The following is a 15,774-nucleotide window of genomic DNA, read 5'->3' as shown; positions in this document are numbered from 1 at the left end:
GTGAATGGTTATCAAATTTAATGAGGGCAGCTTTCAATGAAGTATATAAATGCATTTATTCTTAAATATTTATTTTTTATACATATATATATAAAAAAAAGTATGACGTGATTCAATTCCGTCTACATATCCCGTAAACTTCAATATAAATAAAAAAAAAATATTCAATTTTATGAAATAAACAAACAGATTTTGCGGGACTGTACATTATTTTTAATGGCCCATTTTTTTGATCATCTTCATTAATAAAAAAAATTCATACTTAATACAATGATTTATTTATCCATCACGGAGGTATGAATTTTTTTTCATCATAAAATTTCCATCGAATAATTCCGTAAATTTTTTTTTTTATAAAAATTCATAAGTTTCGTAAAAAATATAATCCAAGAATTGTCTTTAAGTAAATATTTATTTACTAATTAAGTAATCTATGTCTCTTTATATTTTATCACTAAGAAACTTCAAAGAATAATTTTTTTTATAAAAAAAATTTTTTCATACAGCAGCCAGTAAAAATAATTATTTTTACTGCCGCTATAAAATAATGAAAAATCTATTTTATGAAAAAAAAAAATTATTCTAAATTATTTATAATTAATATTGAAAATTAAATACTATATTAATAATTAAAACAAGTATTTAATGCATAATTATTTCTCAGCGTTAGCAATAGCCGCTGGAATAGTTTCAGTTGTTCTCGAAGTCGTGCAGAAACCCAACAACTCCGGACATGATTTAACGCCCTTTTGAATTTCGTAAGCGCTTTTTAAAATATCGTAATTAATGGTCTCATTGACAACTGAATCTTTTTTGTACTCGGGATGATTTACTACCTCTTTTCTTATCCACGCGGCAGTAGTCATCAGTTCACCTGACGCGCGTTTTCTTATCAGCTTCAAGTATCGCTGGACCGTGCAATGAGTATCCGCGTCTACATTCATACTGTTCAAGTAGCTGTTAATAAGCGGTATCAGTCCAACAAAGACACCGTCTTTGCCGTTTATTATTTCATTAACAGTAAACTCGCCGCACTCATCAGCTTCCTGCGAATTATCTTTTCCATCCGCCGAGGCGATGTCTTTGCGGAACCAGAATTTTTGTTTGTTAACCGCGTCCCGCTTTTCTCCGCGTGACATATTTTCAATAACTTTGCTAATGGGCATCAGTAGATTTAAATTGTAGCTCAGGATCACTCGCGACAGCAAGACAATGAAGCAAACGACTGCTGCGTTTTCAAAATCAGTCATTTGGACGTCGCAAGGACGAAATTCAACTCGCCAGCCGATTGATGAATTTGGCGGGGGTGGTTTGAAACGCATTGATCGCCAGTTTGTTGATTGTATATTCTAAAATAATTAAATAATTATAATCATACGTGAATTATAACAATAATTGTTAAATAATTACCTCAAAGTGATCGGTATCGGTCTCATCATTCTGGTCCAGTTGCGTGGACATGAGACAAATACTGTCGCGAATGAATAAATGAGCGACGTGCTGCGCCAGAAGACGATCAATCCCGTTGTCCATCAGCTGCTTGTAAACCTCTTTGTCGTAGAGCAGTTGGGTGTCGTTGTACTTGTCGCCCTGCTCGCTGAGATAAGACTCGACGGAGCCGTAACGCGAAGTATTAATTACAAACTCGCCGTCTTTGAGCGGCTCAAGACCCCGCTCTCCTCTGGTGCGACAGTCTACGGAGTTTGAGACGACGAACCACCGGCTGTCGATGTCTGCGAGGTAGCCCCGGTACACTGGACTGGCAGCTGTCAGAGCCAACTGTTTGAACGTTGAACAAACATTTTTTTACCTAGTTTTAACATTATTAGATTTAACAAATAAAGTAAACGAAAATATTGCCGACAATCGTCAACTTTCGTTTCTGATTAATTTTTACAAACCATTATGGGACACAAGGGTGTCAATTGGTCGTACAGAGTACGCGCTTCTTGAATATTACTTGCTTGGAATGTCACTTGCAGACAGCAGCATCCCATACCGAATCCCATCGCGTCCATGTAAATGTGATCGTCTTTAGCGACTTTTGCACTGCGTCCGTCGTCCCCTAGAGCTGATAAATCTTCACGGAATGGCTTTGGAACGTTTTCATCTTTATAGACTGAAATTTTTTAATAAATAAATTTATACACTTAATATTTAAATATGATTTAATTATTTTTCGGGTGCAAATTCAAATTTACTGTAAATTAAAACACTTACTGGGCACATTGATGATTACTTTTTCTCCACGTCGCTGTCTAATGTTGGTAGCCAGTGTCTTGAAACGTGGATGACCTGGAAAAACGGCTTCGTCGGGAAGAAATAGACTCCTTTGATACCCAGCATCGGGTGTAGGTTTCGCTGGCGGCTCAGTCGAATCAGGAGAACCCAATCTGCCAACCAAAAACTTTTCTCAACCCACTGACGCAAAAAAAAAGAAACTAAACCTTCTTAATCTGTTAATTTACCTCAGGAAATTAGTGAACGTCATCAATACTTCTCCAGGCTTCAGCTGTTCCTCAGCCTCCAGCCTCCGGTGTCTCATGTTGGCTTCCACGATATTAAAGTGAGCCAGCAAACCGCCGTAGGGCTGACCCGGAGTACCTTCAATCATATAAGCACCGAACTCCGGTCTCCACAAACATTTTACTCCGCTAAATAAAAACAATAATAATTTAAGTAATTAACTACCCAGTAAATCAGGGAAATTAAAAATGAAGTTTGATACCTAGGGTCTGCTTGCTCCTTCTCATTCAGCTTCACCATAAGCTCATACGATCTCAGGCTCAACTTGGCCGTTTTTTTGTCATCGTCCAATTTAACCAGCATGTACTCGACCTTTGAAATAAAAAACACATTAATTTAAATATTGCTCAAGGCCATCAGTCATTTGATTAATTAACGTCAATTGTACGAGAATGTTAATTTTGATCCTCTAAATATCAGCAATTATACAGCCGACTTTTTAAAACAACTCCAATATTCTGCTACATGACTCATCATTAAATCCTAGATTATTTTTTTAAATCAGTTATAGGATGTTTGAATAATGACTTTGCTTTTATGTTACTGATAAAAACATTGTTGTGTAACTTATCGAATGTGCATTACTTCACATTGTGAAAACCCATTTAATATTCATTGTAATTAAATTTTTTATTACCCAAATATCTAGAAAAAACTCAATTACTGACTACTCTATTTTTTCTTTTAATTATTTGACATGTAAGTGATTGACAAATTTGAATAACCATAAAGTGATTTATATATATTTAAATATATATACATATTTATTGTCTGTAATAATTAGAATTTTTAATTTAAAATTCATTATTTTGTCGAAATAATTTAAGTATTAAATTAAATTGATTTTTTTTTAAACTTTGATGGGCTGATTAGTTAATTAATTGAGTAATGATTTGAAGAATTTTTAATGATACTGAAATCAGCCGACGTCTAATAATTTTTTGATTTTTTTAAAAATGATAAATTACAAAAATCCATATTTTTAGTTTTTTTTTTTTTTTAAATTGAATTGCTCGAATAAAAATTTGAAAATTTTTAGTTGTCTGCTAACTTCAGGGTCATGATTTTTAAAAAATAAATTACTCATTATTTGAAAATATGAACAGAGTAATTGTTATGGCAGAAATTTTTTTTTTTTATTTATTTATAAATAAAAGAATTTCAATTGTCGCTGATTTGATTGTCATCACAAGTAAATATGATTACAATCTATTACCAAGAATTTAAAATCAATATCACCGTAAATACTATATGCATATATATTTATATATTATTGTAATGTAAAAGCTGAGGAATTTACGAATACGCACGTCATATTTTATTTTTGTCAAATGATTCAAATTATCCGAGTATTATCTAAATCGTTGTTTTAATTACTCTGTGCTAGTTAATGTATTTTTATTTTATCAAGAATTTCATTTACTTATTTATTCAAATGTAGTTTAATATTTTAACAATTAATTACTAATTACCAATCGGCAAATAACCTATTCATTGATAAAAATTTTTTTATTCTACTCCAATTATTTTAAAATTTCTGACAATAATAATTATTTAATTTTCAAATCAATAATTTCATAAACAATTGCAATTCATCCTTGAGTACATCGATTATTTTTTAAATAATTCAGTAACTAGAAATAATACTGAAATTAGCCGACATCTAATAATTTTATGAGTATGAATGTAACAGACATCAAATTTAAAATTATAAATAATTGATAAAATAAAATTTTAAAAAAATGTGCATTTAAAAAATTAATGACTGCAATTTTTTAAATTATTTACTCTATTTATTTATAATTTTGAATTCGTCTGATGTCTGCTACATTCACACTCATCAATTTTTTGATTATTTTTTTAAATGAAAAATTATTTTTAAAAAATTGCACTTAGTTTTTTTTTTGTAATTGATATAAAAAAAGAAAATTTTGAATTGTTTATAAACTTTAGGATCATGACTAAAATTTACTTTTTTTTTATAAATTGTCTACTTGTTACTTTTTCTAACTAAAAAATAGTAGCAAAAATAAAAAACTTTTTATAAAAAAAAAAAAAAAAAAAAATTACCTCGTCGCCCCACTTAAGTACATCACCTTCTCTGTCCCTCAATTTTTTATATAAATTAATAAACTGTAATATTCCATGTTTTCTCACGTGCTGAGAAAGTTTTTTTGTTTCTTCCCAACTGAGTGGATGACCTTCAGTTAACAAACCCATGGCTTTTGTTTAAATATTTATTATTGATATTAATTATTATATTTATAAATATCAATAACACTAATTGTTACTTTATGTAAAAAAATCTACAAAAGAAAAATTTCTTATTAAATTATAGCGGAAAATTTAAAAATATAAACAACGAGTTGCACTCAACTAAATCCAATAGTAAACTGTCGGATTGTGGTTCTGGTGTCGGTGTCTGGTGTAAATGTAAACTATCGACAACCATTTCTTACACTCATATATATTTTTATATACATATGAAAAATCCCATGATCACTTGCGATAAAATTACTACTTTATCGATAAGCTTCATATATATATATATATATTTTTTAAAAATATACATTATATATTTTTACTTGGTCTTCATAATTGATAACAATTACGGAAATGATAAATGTCTTAATTGATAGTAAAAATTACGAAATTGTAATTTTTTAATTAAAAAAAAAGATCTGATAAGATAAGAATTTACTTGATAAAGATTTTATTTAAAAAATAAATTAAATAATAAATGGATCAAGGGTTTAATTAATTAGACAATTGTTTTTTAATTGATGGTCAATTTATTTGGACGTTGGTAAAAAACGGTAGCAGCAAATTAATTGCGTACATATGATCCGTGATCGAGATTTTAAATAAAATTATTGATTTAGTCAAAGAGACCGAAACCCATATCGTCATCCTCGGATTCAGAATCTTCTTTCTTTTCTTCCTTCTTGTCAGCAACTGGAGCAGCGGCGGCTGCTGTGGCAGCTGGAGCGGCAGCAACGGCGGCAAATTTGCTGGGATCCTAGATTAAAAAAAAATAATTAGTTAAATAATTCAAATGCTCAAGACCAAGGTCTGCTAATTGTTGATAGACGCTGTACCTTGATGAACTCTTTGATGGTCTTGGCTTGTTCGAACTCAACGTCAGTAACTGCAGCCACAGCCAACAAGTTCTTGAATCCATTGACGATGCTGTGAGGAGCACTGGCGACTGTCGGGTAGCCGACAGCCAAACAAACTGCTGCCAAATTGGCAACTCCAGCCATGAATTTCTCTTTCAAATCTTCTGGCTTGATGTCCAAGATTTCTGGAGCGAAAATGGTGCCAGAGTCGTAAACCTGTTCGACCAAAAGACCGTACGAGAACGGAGAGATGTTCAACATGTTCAGAAGTGTTGCTTCTGAAGCTCCGACTTTGTCACCAGGTTTCAAGATGTGGACATCGTTCTAAAAAAATCATACCGTCAATATTTGGTATCCAGATTCATAAATTCAGCATCAACTGCTCGGTATCAACTTACGATGATTTCAATAGTACCCTTGGAAATCTTGGTGGGGATACTAAGAGCCTGGAAGAAAGAAGTTTTCTCTGGACCCAGACCAGTGTTTTGTGCCGGAATGATGACACTGAGTGGGGCGATCGCACCAGCACGAGCTGGAGCCCGTACTTTGTTCTCCACCAGCTTGTCACGAACCTCGACGAGGTCGCCACGGGTGAAAACGAACCCAACGTTACCGCGGATGTGTGGCAATAATTTTTCCAACGCCGCGTTGCGTTCAATGTGACCACGGATGGCTTTACGCATCATGGTGTTCTTTCCCATAAGTACCACTGCGTTTCCACGCAGGGACATACGGATTTGCTGCATCTGCTTTGAACCAACATTGTCCGCGCCCACGATGAAACATTTTGGGTAATCGTCCAACAATTGCTGCAAAATTAAATACGTGCGATTCATTAGCCAGGATTATCATCAGAGTTAGGATCTGGGTTGGATTTTTAAATTTGAAAGGGAAACTTACAATGAGTTTTAGGAAATAGTTTGATTTCCAGGATGCTTTGTCCTCCCTACCCATCTTGAAGTGAGAATAGGGATACCTTACGAGAATTTAAGGACTGAAAATAAAATAATTTGAATTATTAGTCATTATTTAAATTATTGTTACGATTAATTAATAATTAATTTAATTATTATTAGAGTTCAGACAGCACTTCAGCGCAATTTTCAACCAACGGTTGGACGTAAAAGGGTTCTGCTATTTCTAGCGTTTACGTACTGATCAACTGTTCAGACGCGTGAATTTATCATCATTACAATAATAATAATTAATTTTTTAAATTAAAATTAACTTTTTCACAACTTGTAGCAACTTTTGGAAGCCACATGGCCACTTAACCTCAACATCAAAACCGAGTAAAAATATAATTGATTAAATAAAAAAAAAATTGTAATTTCAGATTCATTATGCGGAAATATTTGAAATTTTAATTGGAAGTATTTTTTTATAATTTTTGAATTTAATTAATTATGGATTATTTGTAATATTTGAAAGTATGTCTTACCTCAGCAAAGTACACGGGCGTAATGGAAGAGGAAGCGGAAAAGTAGCCACGCGTTTTTTAATAACGAGCTTCAAATTTCTAGCGCGCGCGGCAGCACTGAATGCGCGCGCAATTTTGAACTGGCGGGAAAAATTTAAATTGGAGTTTAAAATGTTGGGTAAATGACAAGATAAATATTTATATTTTTTTGTGTTTACTTTTTATTATTAAGCAAAAAAACAGACACATTTATATATTTTTTTAAATACTTGAATTGTAGTCTATAAAAAATACTGGCCTGCAATTTTATTCTATTCAATTGATATGCAATTAACTGTTTGATAAATTGTTCGATTTTTTCGATAACGAATTTGTCTATTGATTGAAAAAAGCTCGAAAAAATTATGATACTGAAGTTAGCCGACGTCTTATAACTTTAGGACTTTTTTCAAAACGATAAATAATTAAAAAAAAATATTTTTAAAAATTGCACCTACAGTTTATTAAATTTTCTACATGTGCATTTTTATTTTTTTTTTTTTTTCGTAATTGAATTGTTGAAAAAAAATCTAAAAATGTAAATCGTCTGTTAACTTCTGGATCATAAAAAATTTCAAGCTTTGTCAAGATTTTTACAAGAGTAATAATTAATCTAAAATTTCTTTCGAACACTTTTCCAAAGTCTCAAAAATAAATTCAATGTCGTCGCTGTCAAAATTACTTGATGCGCATAAACGTAAACTAGGACGCGGAAGTTGACGTTCAGCTTCCAAGTAAACCGGTTGTATCACCGCCAGATTATTATCGATACATCTGTCGCTGATTTTGCTGAGCAGCTCCTGCTCTTCAGCTCTGGCGAAAGTATTCTTCAGGAACAAGTGTTTTACTGGAGACTCCGGCAGTGCCGAGACCTCGAAATGCTTCAGCCCCTTCAGTTTTTCCTGGATCACCAGACAATTGTCTTGGAGTTTCTTAAATACTCCGGGATCCTCCTCCATTATGTCCAGAGACTTTATTGCCGCTGCTGTCAGCAACGGGGGCAGTGATGCTGAGAAACAGTAACCGAGTCCTGATAATCTCTGGTGCTCGATTACGAAGGTCGAGCCAACGCAGAAGCCTCCTATTGAACCTACTGCCCATTCCAGTGAACCTGAAATTGCATAAATTTATTTTAATTACTCATTAATTATTGAGTTTAATTTTTTTCCAGGTCAACTGCCAGAGAATTTTATCAGGAATGAATCAAAAAATAATTAAATAATTAAATTACCCATAATCATATCAACTTCATGACGTGGAACTCCAAAATATTCAGTGACACCTTTACCAGTTTTACCCAATGTTCCAAATGAAATGGACTCATCAACAAAAATACGTAATTTATATTTCCTGCAGAGTTTCACCAGCTCAGGAAGCGGACAAACGAGCCCAGTGTTGATGTAAATTCCCTCGACAATCAAAAATCTTCTTATTTTACCCGCCTTCTTGGTGTCCTTTCTATCAACAGCCGCTTGTTCCATCAGCAGACGTTCCAAGTCCTCGACATCGTTGTGTTTGAAGTAACGTATCGGTGACCGCGAAGCATCTAGACCTTTCTGTATAGCGAAGTTGACTTTTTCATCTGCGAAAACGATGTCTTTGCGTTTGCAATAAGCGGGAATTGCTGATGCTATCGTACTGAAGCCGTAGGAATAGACAATGGCTTCCTCGGCCTCCATGAATTTGGCGAGACGTTCCTCCAGTTCGAGATGTACGTCGACGGTGCCGTAGAATCCCCGGGGACCGCATGAACCGACTCCATATTTTTGAACAGTCGCGGTCGCTCTTTCTTTGATGCGTTCGTCACCCAGTAGACCTAGATAATTATGACTTCCTAAGTTGAGACAATCTTTACCGTCGACGATGATCCGCTTCCCGGACACTGATGATATCAGTCGAGGTTTCAGTGACGGGTGAGCCGGTGACTCTGCTATCAGAGGCTCCGGGTGCCAGGTTGATAATTTTGCTTGGACTTCTTCGTCGGTCGGGTGCTTTGGTGAACTCACGGCATTGAAACGACGTTTTGCAAACAGCCAAATTAACCAGAGAACCAAAAATGCACCGAGTAGTGTTTGATAGTGAGGAAAAATTCCAAAAATATCAATTGTTTCCAGTAAAATAAATTTCGCACTCATTATAATTATTTATATTTATATTTACTTATTAATTAGTGATAGTTTTGATAGATTTATAACCTTAGAAACTATGTGGCAAACTTTTGTATTTCGAATGCGCGTACGCATGCGCGGAATTTTATTTTTGGCGCGCATGCGGTGGGAAAGAGCGCGTGATTTAAAAACTCTGAATTTTAAAAAATGATTAAAAATAATCAAATTAAATTTTTGAATGAATTAATTTATTTTAATTGTTTTCATAAATAATTATACAATACAATTAATAAATAAAATGCAATTTGACATATTTTTAAATACAGTGATATTTTTTATAAATTAAAATTGAATGAAAATAAATAAATTTATGTAATAATTATTTAAAATAATTTTTATAATTTATATTAATTATTTAGGATTTTTTTCGGCTTCTTTTCTCTTTTTTTCTGCTTCTTCTTCTTTAATTTTTTTGAACTCTTCTCCAATTTCAATCAAATCGTCCGCAGTAAGAATGTGCGCTTTGCCCTCATCGACCAGCAAAAAATATGGTTCCTCGGGTTTTGGAATAACATCAGGTTTGGGTTTCTTCTTCTCGGCTTCTCTCTCCTTTTTGATAGCATCCGCGAGCTCAATAATTTGGTCGTCAGAAATTGGGTATTTAACACCGTTAATTAGTATCCATAAAACATTATCATGGGGCATCATTGTTGGCGTTGCAGTAACGGAAGTCGGAGTTTTTTTATGATTTTTAAGTTTTTCGGCTAATTTATCTTGTCCTTTTTTGACAACATCCAGTAAGACATTATTGACGGCTTTTGGTACTACTGTTACTATTTTGTATCCAAGTGCACCCATTTTTTTAGCGAAATCTAAACTACCGTCAACGACATTGTCAGCGATATTCCAACCACCTTGTATTACATTTCCAACATTTTTTACTCCGCCCAATACAATGTTGCTGCTATAATGAATAGCGTGCTTTGTATTATTCACAATCTGTTAACAAAAAACAAAAAAATTTACTCATTATTAATAATGTCCAAAAACTAGGCGCGAACATTTAAAAAATTTGAATTTTATTGTTGAAATTGAATGAATTGACATTTTTCAAAAATTTATAAAAATGGGAAACAAAATTTTGATCGGCGGAAATCAAATTTTAGTATTCTATTAAGATCTATAGATCTCGAGAGAATGATCAAAGTGTAAAAATTCAAAATGTTCGATTTCAAAAAAAATTTCACGGTCTTACAACAAAATATCCCAAGAAAATTAGATCTCATTGATCTAAATTATTTTTTCCGGTAAATATTTAATTAACTCGCGGATCCTCCTAAAGAGGATGATTTTGAACTCGGCGTGTTTATCAAAACTTTTTTTACACCGAGTACGTTAATTTTTTTTTTAAATAATCGAATTTGAAATCTTTGTAGACCCAATGTCAAAATAATTAGAAATAAAAAAATAAATTAATTACAGTGCCCGCGAAATTTGACAATCCTCCTTTTTTAGGTGCAGCAGTGGAAGTAGTAACAGGAGTAGTCGAAGTAGTAATAGGAGTAGGAGTTGAAGATTTCTGTTAACAAAAAATACACATAAAATAATTAATAAAAAATATTTCCATATATAAAATAATTTAAAAAATATTTACCCCATCCTGCAAGATTTTTATTATTTCCGGAATACTTATTTCATTTTTCTCACAGTTTACCTAAAATAAAATTTTTTAATTAAATATGCACATAAAAATTACAAAAAAAAAAACGATTCAAGTTATCAATAACAAGGAAAATTAAAAAAAATTACCTGGCTCAATGCACAGACAAAGAGAGTGATGAAAAAAATCCTAATAAGCATTTTGCTTTAATTAAAATCAACAGAAAATAAACTCAGGTTTTTTGATTAAGTGAACAGAGTGTCCAGGTGAAGATCCAACTGGGACTGACGGTGAAAATAAAATTTCCTTGGGTTTTTATATCAAGAAGTTGCAGGGAAAATACATTTATTTTTTTTATCTGAGAAAGCATAAGAGTACATGGGATTATCATCTGAACAAACTTTTAAGGTACTCGGCTATAATTTAGGCTCGATGTTTCTTAATAAGTACACATCTGTGTTAATTTATTACGTGGTTCATGTCAGAGCTGGGTACATCCGAGAAATTGATAGATAAAAAACCAGAATTTTGTGAGCATCCTAATGCCCGAAATGGGTTTTTGGGGTCGACGAACTGATAATCTTTGAAGATTATTTATGTATAATGAACTATCGCTTAAGTGGGTTATATTTTTTTTCATTTATTTTATTTTAAACCCTATCTATACTACAGATAGTATACTTTTGTAATATATACAAGAACATTTTTTTTACTTTTAATGAAATATTAATTATTTAAATTCATTTATTCATCAATTAATTAATTACTAATCTTTCAGTAGTCTGCTCAAATCATTTTTAAATAGGGCCCCCATAAATGGACACTGAGAAAACACTTTTTCACACTAAATAGCCAAAAATGTATGTTTTCCTCTTTAAAAAACGAATTTTCAATTTACATTTCAATTAAAAAATTTTGTTTTACTTTCGAATAAAATGAGGTGGCCTTCAAAAAACTAAAATAAATTTTTTTTCCATATTTTTGATACATGAGTTTGTGTTTTAGATCTAAATTTCAGTAAGAAATATGATTTGCAATTTGATTTTGAAAGAAGCGCCAAATGAAAATTTCAAAAATAAGTTTTAAAATTAAATGACTAATTGATCAGCACAAATTACAAAAAAAATTTATTTTATCATTTAAACAACAGGGTTTATATTGTGGACAATTTCAGGTGAGCTTAAATTTAAAATTAACAAAATATTGGAGCAATAAAAACAAAAAGTTTTTTTAAAAATTATTTATTTCACGTAAAATATTTTTCACACTTGATTATAGTAAAAACTAATTACAAATATTAAACATAAATTTCCCAAAGTAAAATTCAGCAAATTGTTAAATAAAAAATTACAATAATTTCATTTATTCTCATTGCAAAATCCAGGGACGACAACACCTCGCTTGCATAAAACCGTAAGTTCTCCAATGTCCGCCGCAGTAAGACGGCCGTTCCAATTTGGATTCGGGAGCATTTTCGGATCGACAGCTTCTACATCTCTAAGGTAATCGAGATCATCAACTTCTGATTTCGTTCCTATAACAAAAGGAAAAAAACTCAATTTAACACTAACCAGCTTCTCAAAATATATATATATAAAAAAAATTCACCAACTACAAACCTGGATTTGAATTCGGATTTTGAGGGTTTCCTATACCCCCGAATTTTCTGAAGCTATTGAATAACCCTCCGATATTATTTCTCCACGCATTTCTGAATGAATTAGTAATCTATACAACAAAGTAAACAAATAAATTATTTATTAAATAAATTAAAAATAATAAAATGGTAAAATCATAGGGAGGTGGACAGTAATTCAAAAATTATTTAATTTTGACCATACATTGGACGTTTCGTCCCTTTATTGAGACTTCTTCAGCAACGATCATATAAATTCTATCGTCTACTAGATGTTTTTTAAACCTACGTCATTTTGTTTAATGATATACACAGAAAAAAAAAATTCTCGGCTGAAGGTAAATATTCTTGATTCAAGAAAATTTTTTGGAGACCTAAATTTTCTCAGATAAAGTAGAAATCTCCGACCAAGACGAATTTTTTTTAACCAAGAGAAATTCTCTTGGCTCAAGAAAATCTTGACTTGATTCCCGAAAACGTTTGTCTTCAAAAATATTTTCTTGACTCAAGATAACTTTTTTTTCTGTGTAAAAATAAGCATTTTTAATATTTTAATTACAATAAATAAATAAAAGTTCAATAAAATAAAGATAAGCTCCAATTCATGTGACACTCAATACACATACTCTCAACTAGTGTCAAAATTAAATTCTAATTTTTGAATTACTGCCCAACTCTCTATGATTCTACCATTTTATTAACTTCATCTGGAAACGATTTTAAATTAATATATTAAAAATAATGTATATAAAAAATTAATTACTCCATCAAAAATGTCGGCCAATCTGTATCTGATGTTGCCGCTGGCTCTAAAGAGACGGCCAACTATACTCGGCGATTTTTCTTCTACTTCATTACCATTACCATCGACTATAATTCTACAATTTACCTACAAACAAAAAAATGTATATATTTATATATATATTTTATCATTGACAAATAAAACATTAATTCCATTTAAATTTACTTGAGAAAATGCACAAACGAAGAGAACAACGCACAGTAATTTTGCAAACATTGTGTTAAAATAACTAAATAATTTTTTAAAAATTTAGTACGATTGATAAATTGAACGATCAGAATTTGAAATGATACTTGAGTTATCATTGTTCTTTTATAAATGGTACAAGGGGATTTAAAAATAGGCATATCTACCTTTTTCCTTATTACTTATAAAAAAAAAAAAAAAAAAATAGACGAGGAAGTGGCAAGTTATTATATAGAAATATTGTATGTGATACATAAATTGTATCATTTTTTTTCCGTATAAATGTAAACAAACTATAATTACTTGCCCAATAATTACTTACCTACGGATTAAGATTATCAAGATGAAACAAAAGCAAACAAACGTCTCGGTATCAACTCTTATATTTTAAAATTATTGTTAACTAATTACTGAGAAAAAATATATTTTACAGTTCCCTTATCATAAAAAATTATTTAAGGTGTTTGCTTATCTGTAATTGTAATAATTGTGGTTGTAAAGAAAAATTAACGATAGAATAAATTTTTATTTCTTTAAAAAAAATTACAGTAAAATTTTTTTTACACTAATTTGAAAATTAAAAAATGGGTAACGGGAGATTTGGATTTAGTTGGAGACTATTGATGGAGAAGCACCCGCGAGTAGTGACAATAAATTATCAGAAACAGGTTCGACGGAACCGTCTTCATAAACAACGACCATTTGTTTGACTTGTTTGCCCGAGCTCGGTAAGTTCGTCTCTTTATTTGTAATCAAATTTTCAAGAGTCTTCAAGCTGACATTGGCCAAGTCTATTGCAGTTTTAGGTGCAGCTCTTCCGGTCAAATAACTCAACAACGCAGCATTTTTGGCAGCCTCCAGACTGTTTTCGAAGGCATCGTCGCTTCTTTTTATGCCTTCGGCAGCTGTCTCTCCTAGTTGTCTGACATTAGATAGAACTGAGCCGGCTCCTGCTCCTAATAAACCTCCGAATTGACCGAATGCCTGGAAATTTCATTTAGAAAATTGAGTAATTATTTAATTGACTTAATTATTAAAAAATAAATTTGTCAGTTACATCATCAATTCTATCAGCTGCGTTCATTTTCAAATCTGCTCCATAACGGAAAATATTTCCAAGTATACTCCGGTCTTCTTCTTTGATTTCTTCACCGTTCACTTTATTATTTGTCTAGACAAAATATATGAATTATAATTATGAGTAGAAATTAATTTTTAAAATAATAAAGAAAAATTTATGGAGTTTCAAATTTTGAATTTCAAATTTAAAGTGACCCCCTTTATTTTTAATAAATATTTTAAAATAAATTAATTAATTACCTGAGTTAATACACAGACTAATAATGTAATGCACCATAGTAACAAACGTGAGAACATGTTGTCCCTCGATAGCAATAAAATCGACTGATTCGTTTTTCGATAAATTAATTCGCAAGTGATATTACAACAAAAGTTATCCCGTTTTTATATAAACTCTAGGGAATTTTATCGATTTTACAATAGACATTATGATCAACACTTGCGCCAATATCATTAATCATTAAATTTATCATAGAAAAAATTTACGTATTGATATATAAGACAAAGCTCCGTTTTTCCATTACGATTATTGTCATTACTTATAAATATTTTTGAAATAATTTGCCTGAATCAATACACCGCGTAACTGAATAGTTGGTATTCATTTGAAACTTCTGTATTTAATATTTATTATTTAAATTTAAAACCTGTGACTTTGAAAAATTAGATAACAGTCAAACGATTTATCTTATGCGTGACGGTCATTAATAAAAAAATATAAATTTTTTATCAACAAAAAAATAATAGACAACTGAGTCAAGAAGTTTGTGAAATTTATTTTACAACAAATATTGAACACATGTTCATTAAAAATTGTGGCACTTAATTTTTTTTGTTCTTTGATATAAAAAAAAATATTTAGATTTTTTGATTACATAAAATTATGAAATGATCGAAATTATTTTTTATCAGCAGTTCTATAATTAAAAACCCAATTGCGGTCTATAAATTTATTTTCAGAGTAAAGTCAGTTGATTACTTAGTAATTATCATATGAAATAAATATAATTGTAGATCGTTTCAAGGGAAACGATTAAAAAAATCGGTCTGTCAGTTGACCCTGCGGGCCAGCCCCAAAACTTCCCGCTGTTTCCGAGCTCAAGAACCTCGAAAACATTATTGTGAATACATTTTCGAGCTCTTCGAGCTCAAAAATACGTTTGTATGCTGGTGTATTCGAAAAAAAATGTTTTTCACC

General features: G+C 31.4%; 6 protein-coding genes across 6 annotated transcripts; all 6 read right to left on the bottom strand.

Annotated features, from left to right (window-relative positions):
* Positions 1-40: 40 nt before the first annotated feature.
* On the bottom strand, positions 41-5,020 carry LOC130671407 (glutamate--cysteine ligase catalytic subunit). Its single transcript, XM_057475284.1, has 8 exons — positions 4,904-5,020; positions 4,597-4,832; positions 2,729-2,838; positions 2,469-2,654; positions 2,221-2,393; positions 1,902-2,119; positions 1,411-1,779; positions 41-1,349 (listed from the first exon to the last, which is right to left on the bottom strand). Exons 2-8 carry the CDS (start codon positions 4,744-4,746, stop codon positions 654-656), a joined length of 1,902 nt encoding a protein of 633 aa, XP_057331267.1. The 5' UTR covers positions 4,747-4,832; positions 4,904-5,020; the 3' UTR covers positions 41-653.
* A 275-nt stretch (positions 5,021-5,295) lies between these two features.
* LOC130671418 (60S acidic ribosomal protein P0) lies at positions 5,296-7,167 on the bottom strand. The gene is made up of 5 exons (XM_057475300.1): positions 7,087-7,167; positions 6,546-6,639; positions 6,044-6,454; positions 5,625-5,969; positions 5,296-5,545 (listed from the first exon to the last, which is right to left on the bottom strand). The coding sequence occupies exons 2-5, from the start codon at positions 6,597-6,599 to the stop codon at positions 5,405-5,407; spliced, it is 951 nt and encodes a 316-aa protein (XP_057331283.1). The 5' UTR covers positions 6,600-6,639; positions 7,087-7,167; the 3' UTR covers positions 5,296-5,404.
* Positions 7,168-7,275: 108 nt separating this feature from the next.
* LOC130671416 (serine palmitoyltransferase 1) lies at positions 7,276-9,326 on the bottom strand. Its single transcript, XM_057475298.1, has 2 exons — positions 8,336-9,326; positions 7,276-8,215 (listed from the first exon to the last, which is right to left on the bottom strand). The coding sequence occupies exons 1-2, from the start codon at positions 9,237-9,239 to the stop codon at positions 7,713-7,715; spliced, it is 1,407 nt and encodes a 468-aa protein (XP_057331281.1). The 5' UTR covers positions 9,240-9,326; the 3' UTR covers positions 7,276-7,712.
* A 264-nt stretch (positions 9,327-9,590) lies between these two features.
* Positions 9,591-11,087, bottom strand: LOC130671419 (uncharacterized). Its single transcript, XM_057475301.1, has 4 exons — positions 11,022-11,087; positions 10,867-10,926; positions 10,693-10,791; positions 9,591-10,211 (listed from the first exon to the last, which is right to left on the bottom strand). The coding sequence occupies exons 1-4, from the start codon at positions 11,070-11,072 to the stop codon at positions 9,624-9,626; spliced, it is 798 nt and encodes a 265-aa protein (XP_057331284.1). The 5' UTR covers positions 11,073-11,087; the 3' UTR covers positions 9,591-9,623.
* Positions 11,088-12,170: 1,083 nt separating this feature from the next.
* LOC130671429 (uncharacterized) lies at positions 12,171-13,608 on the bottom strand. The gene is made up of 4 exons (XM_057475313.1): positions 13,476-13,608; positions 13,272-13,397; positions 12,492-12,600; positions 12,171-12,406 (listed from the first exon to the last, which is right to left on the bottom strand). The coding sequence occupies exons 1-4, from the start codon at positions 13,524-13,526 to the stop codon at positions 12,231-12,233; spliced, it is 462 nt and encodes a 153-aa protein (XP_057331296.1). The 5' UTR covers positions 13,527-13,608; the 3' UTR covers positions 12,171-12,230.
* Positions 13,609-14,071: 463 nt separating this feature from the next.
* LOC130671427 (uncharacterized) lies at positions 14,072-15,203 on the bottom strand. Its single transcript, XM_057475311.1, has 3 exons — positions 14,817-15,203; positions 14,554-14,667; positions 14,072-14,480 (listed from the first exon to the last, which is right to left on the bottom strand). Exons 1-3 carry the CDS (start codon positions 14,871-14,873, stop codon positions 14,103-14,105), a joined length of 549 nt encoding a protein of 182 aa, XP_057331294.1. The 5' UTR covers positions 14,874-15,203; the 3' UTR covers positions 14,072-14,102.
* Positions 15,204-15,774: the final 571 nt, after the last annotated feature.

This window comes from Microplitis mediator, chromosome 7 (assembly GCF_029852145.1).
Source record: "Microplitis mediator isolate UGA2020A chromosome 7, iyMicMedi2.1, whole genome shotgun sequence".
Taxonomy (NCBI): domain Eukaryota; kingdom Metazoa; phylum Arthropoda; class Insecta; order Hymenoptera; family Braconidae; genus Microplitis; species Microplitis mediator.
The sequence above is the reverse complement of the archived record's forward strand: the minus strand, read 5'-3'. Positions and strand labels throughout refer to the sequence as shown.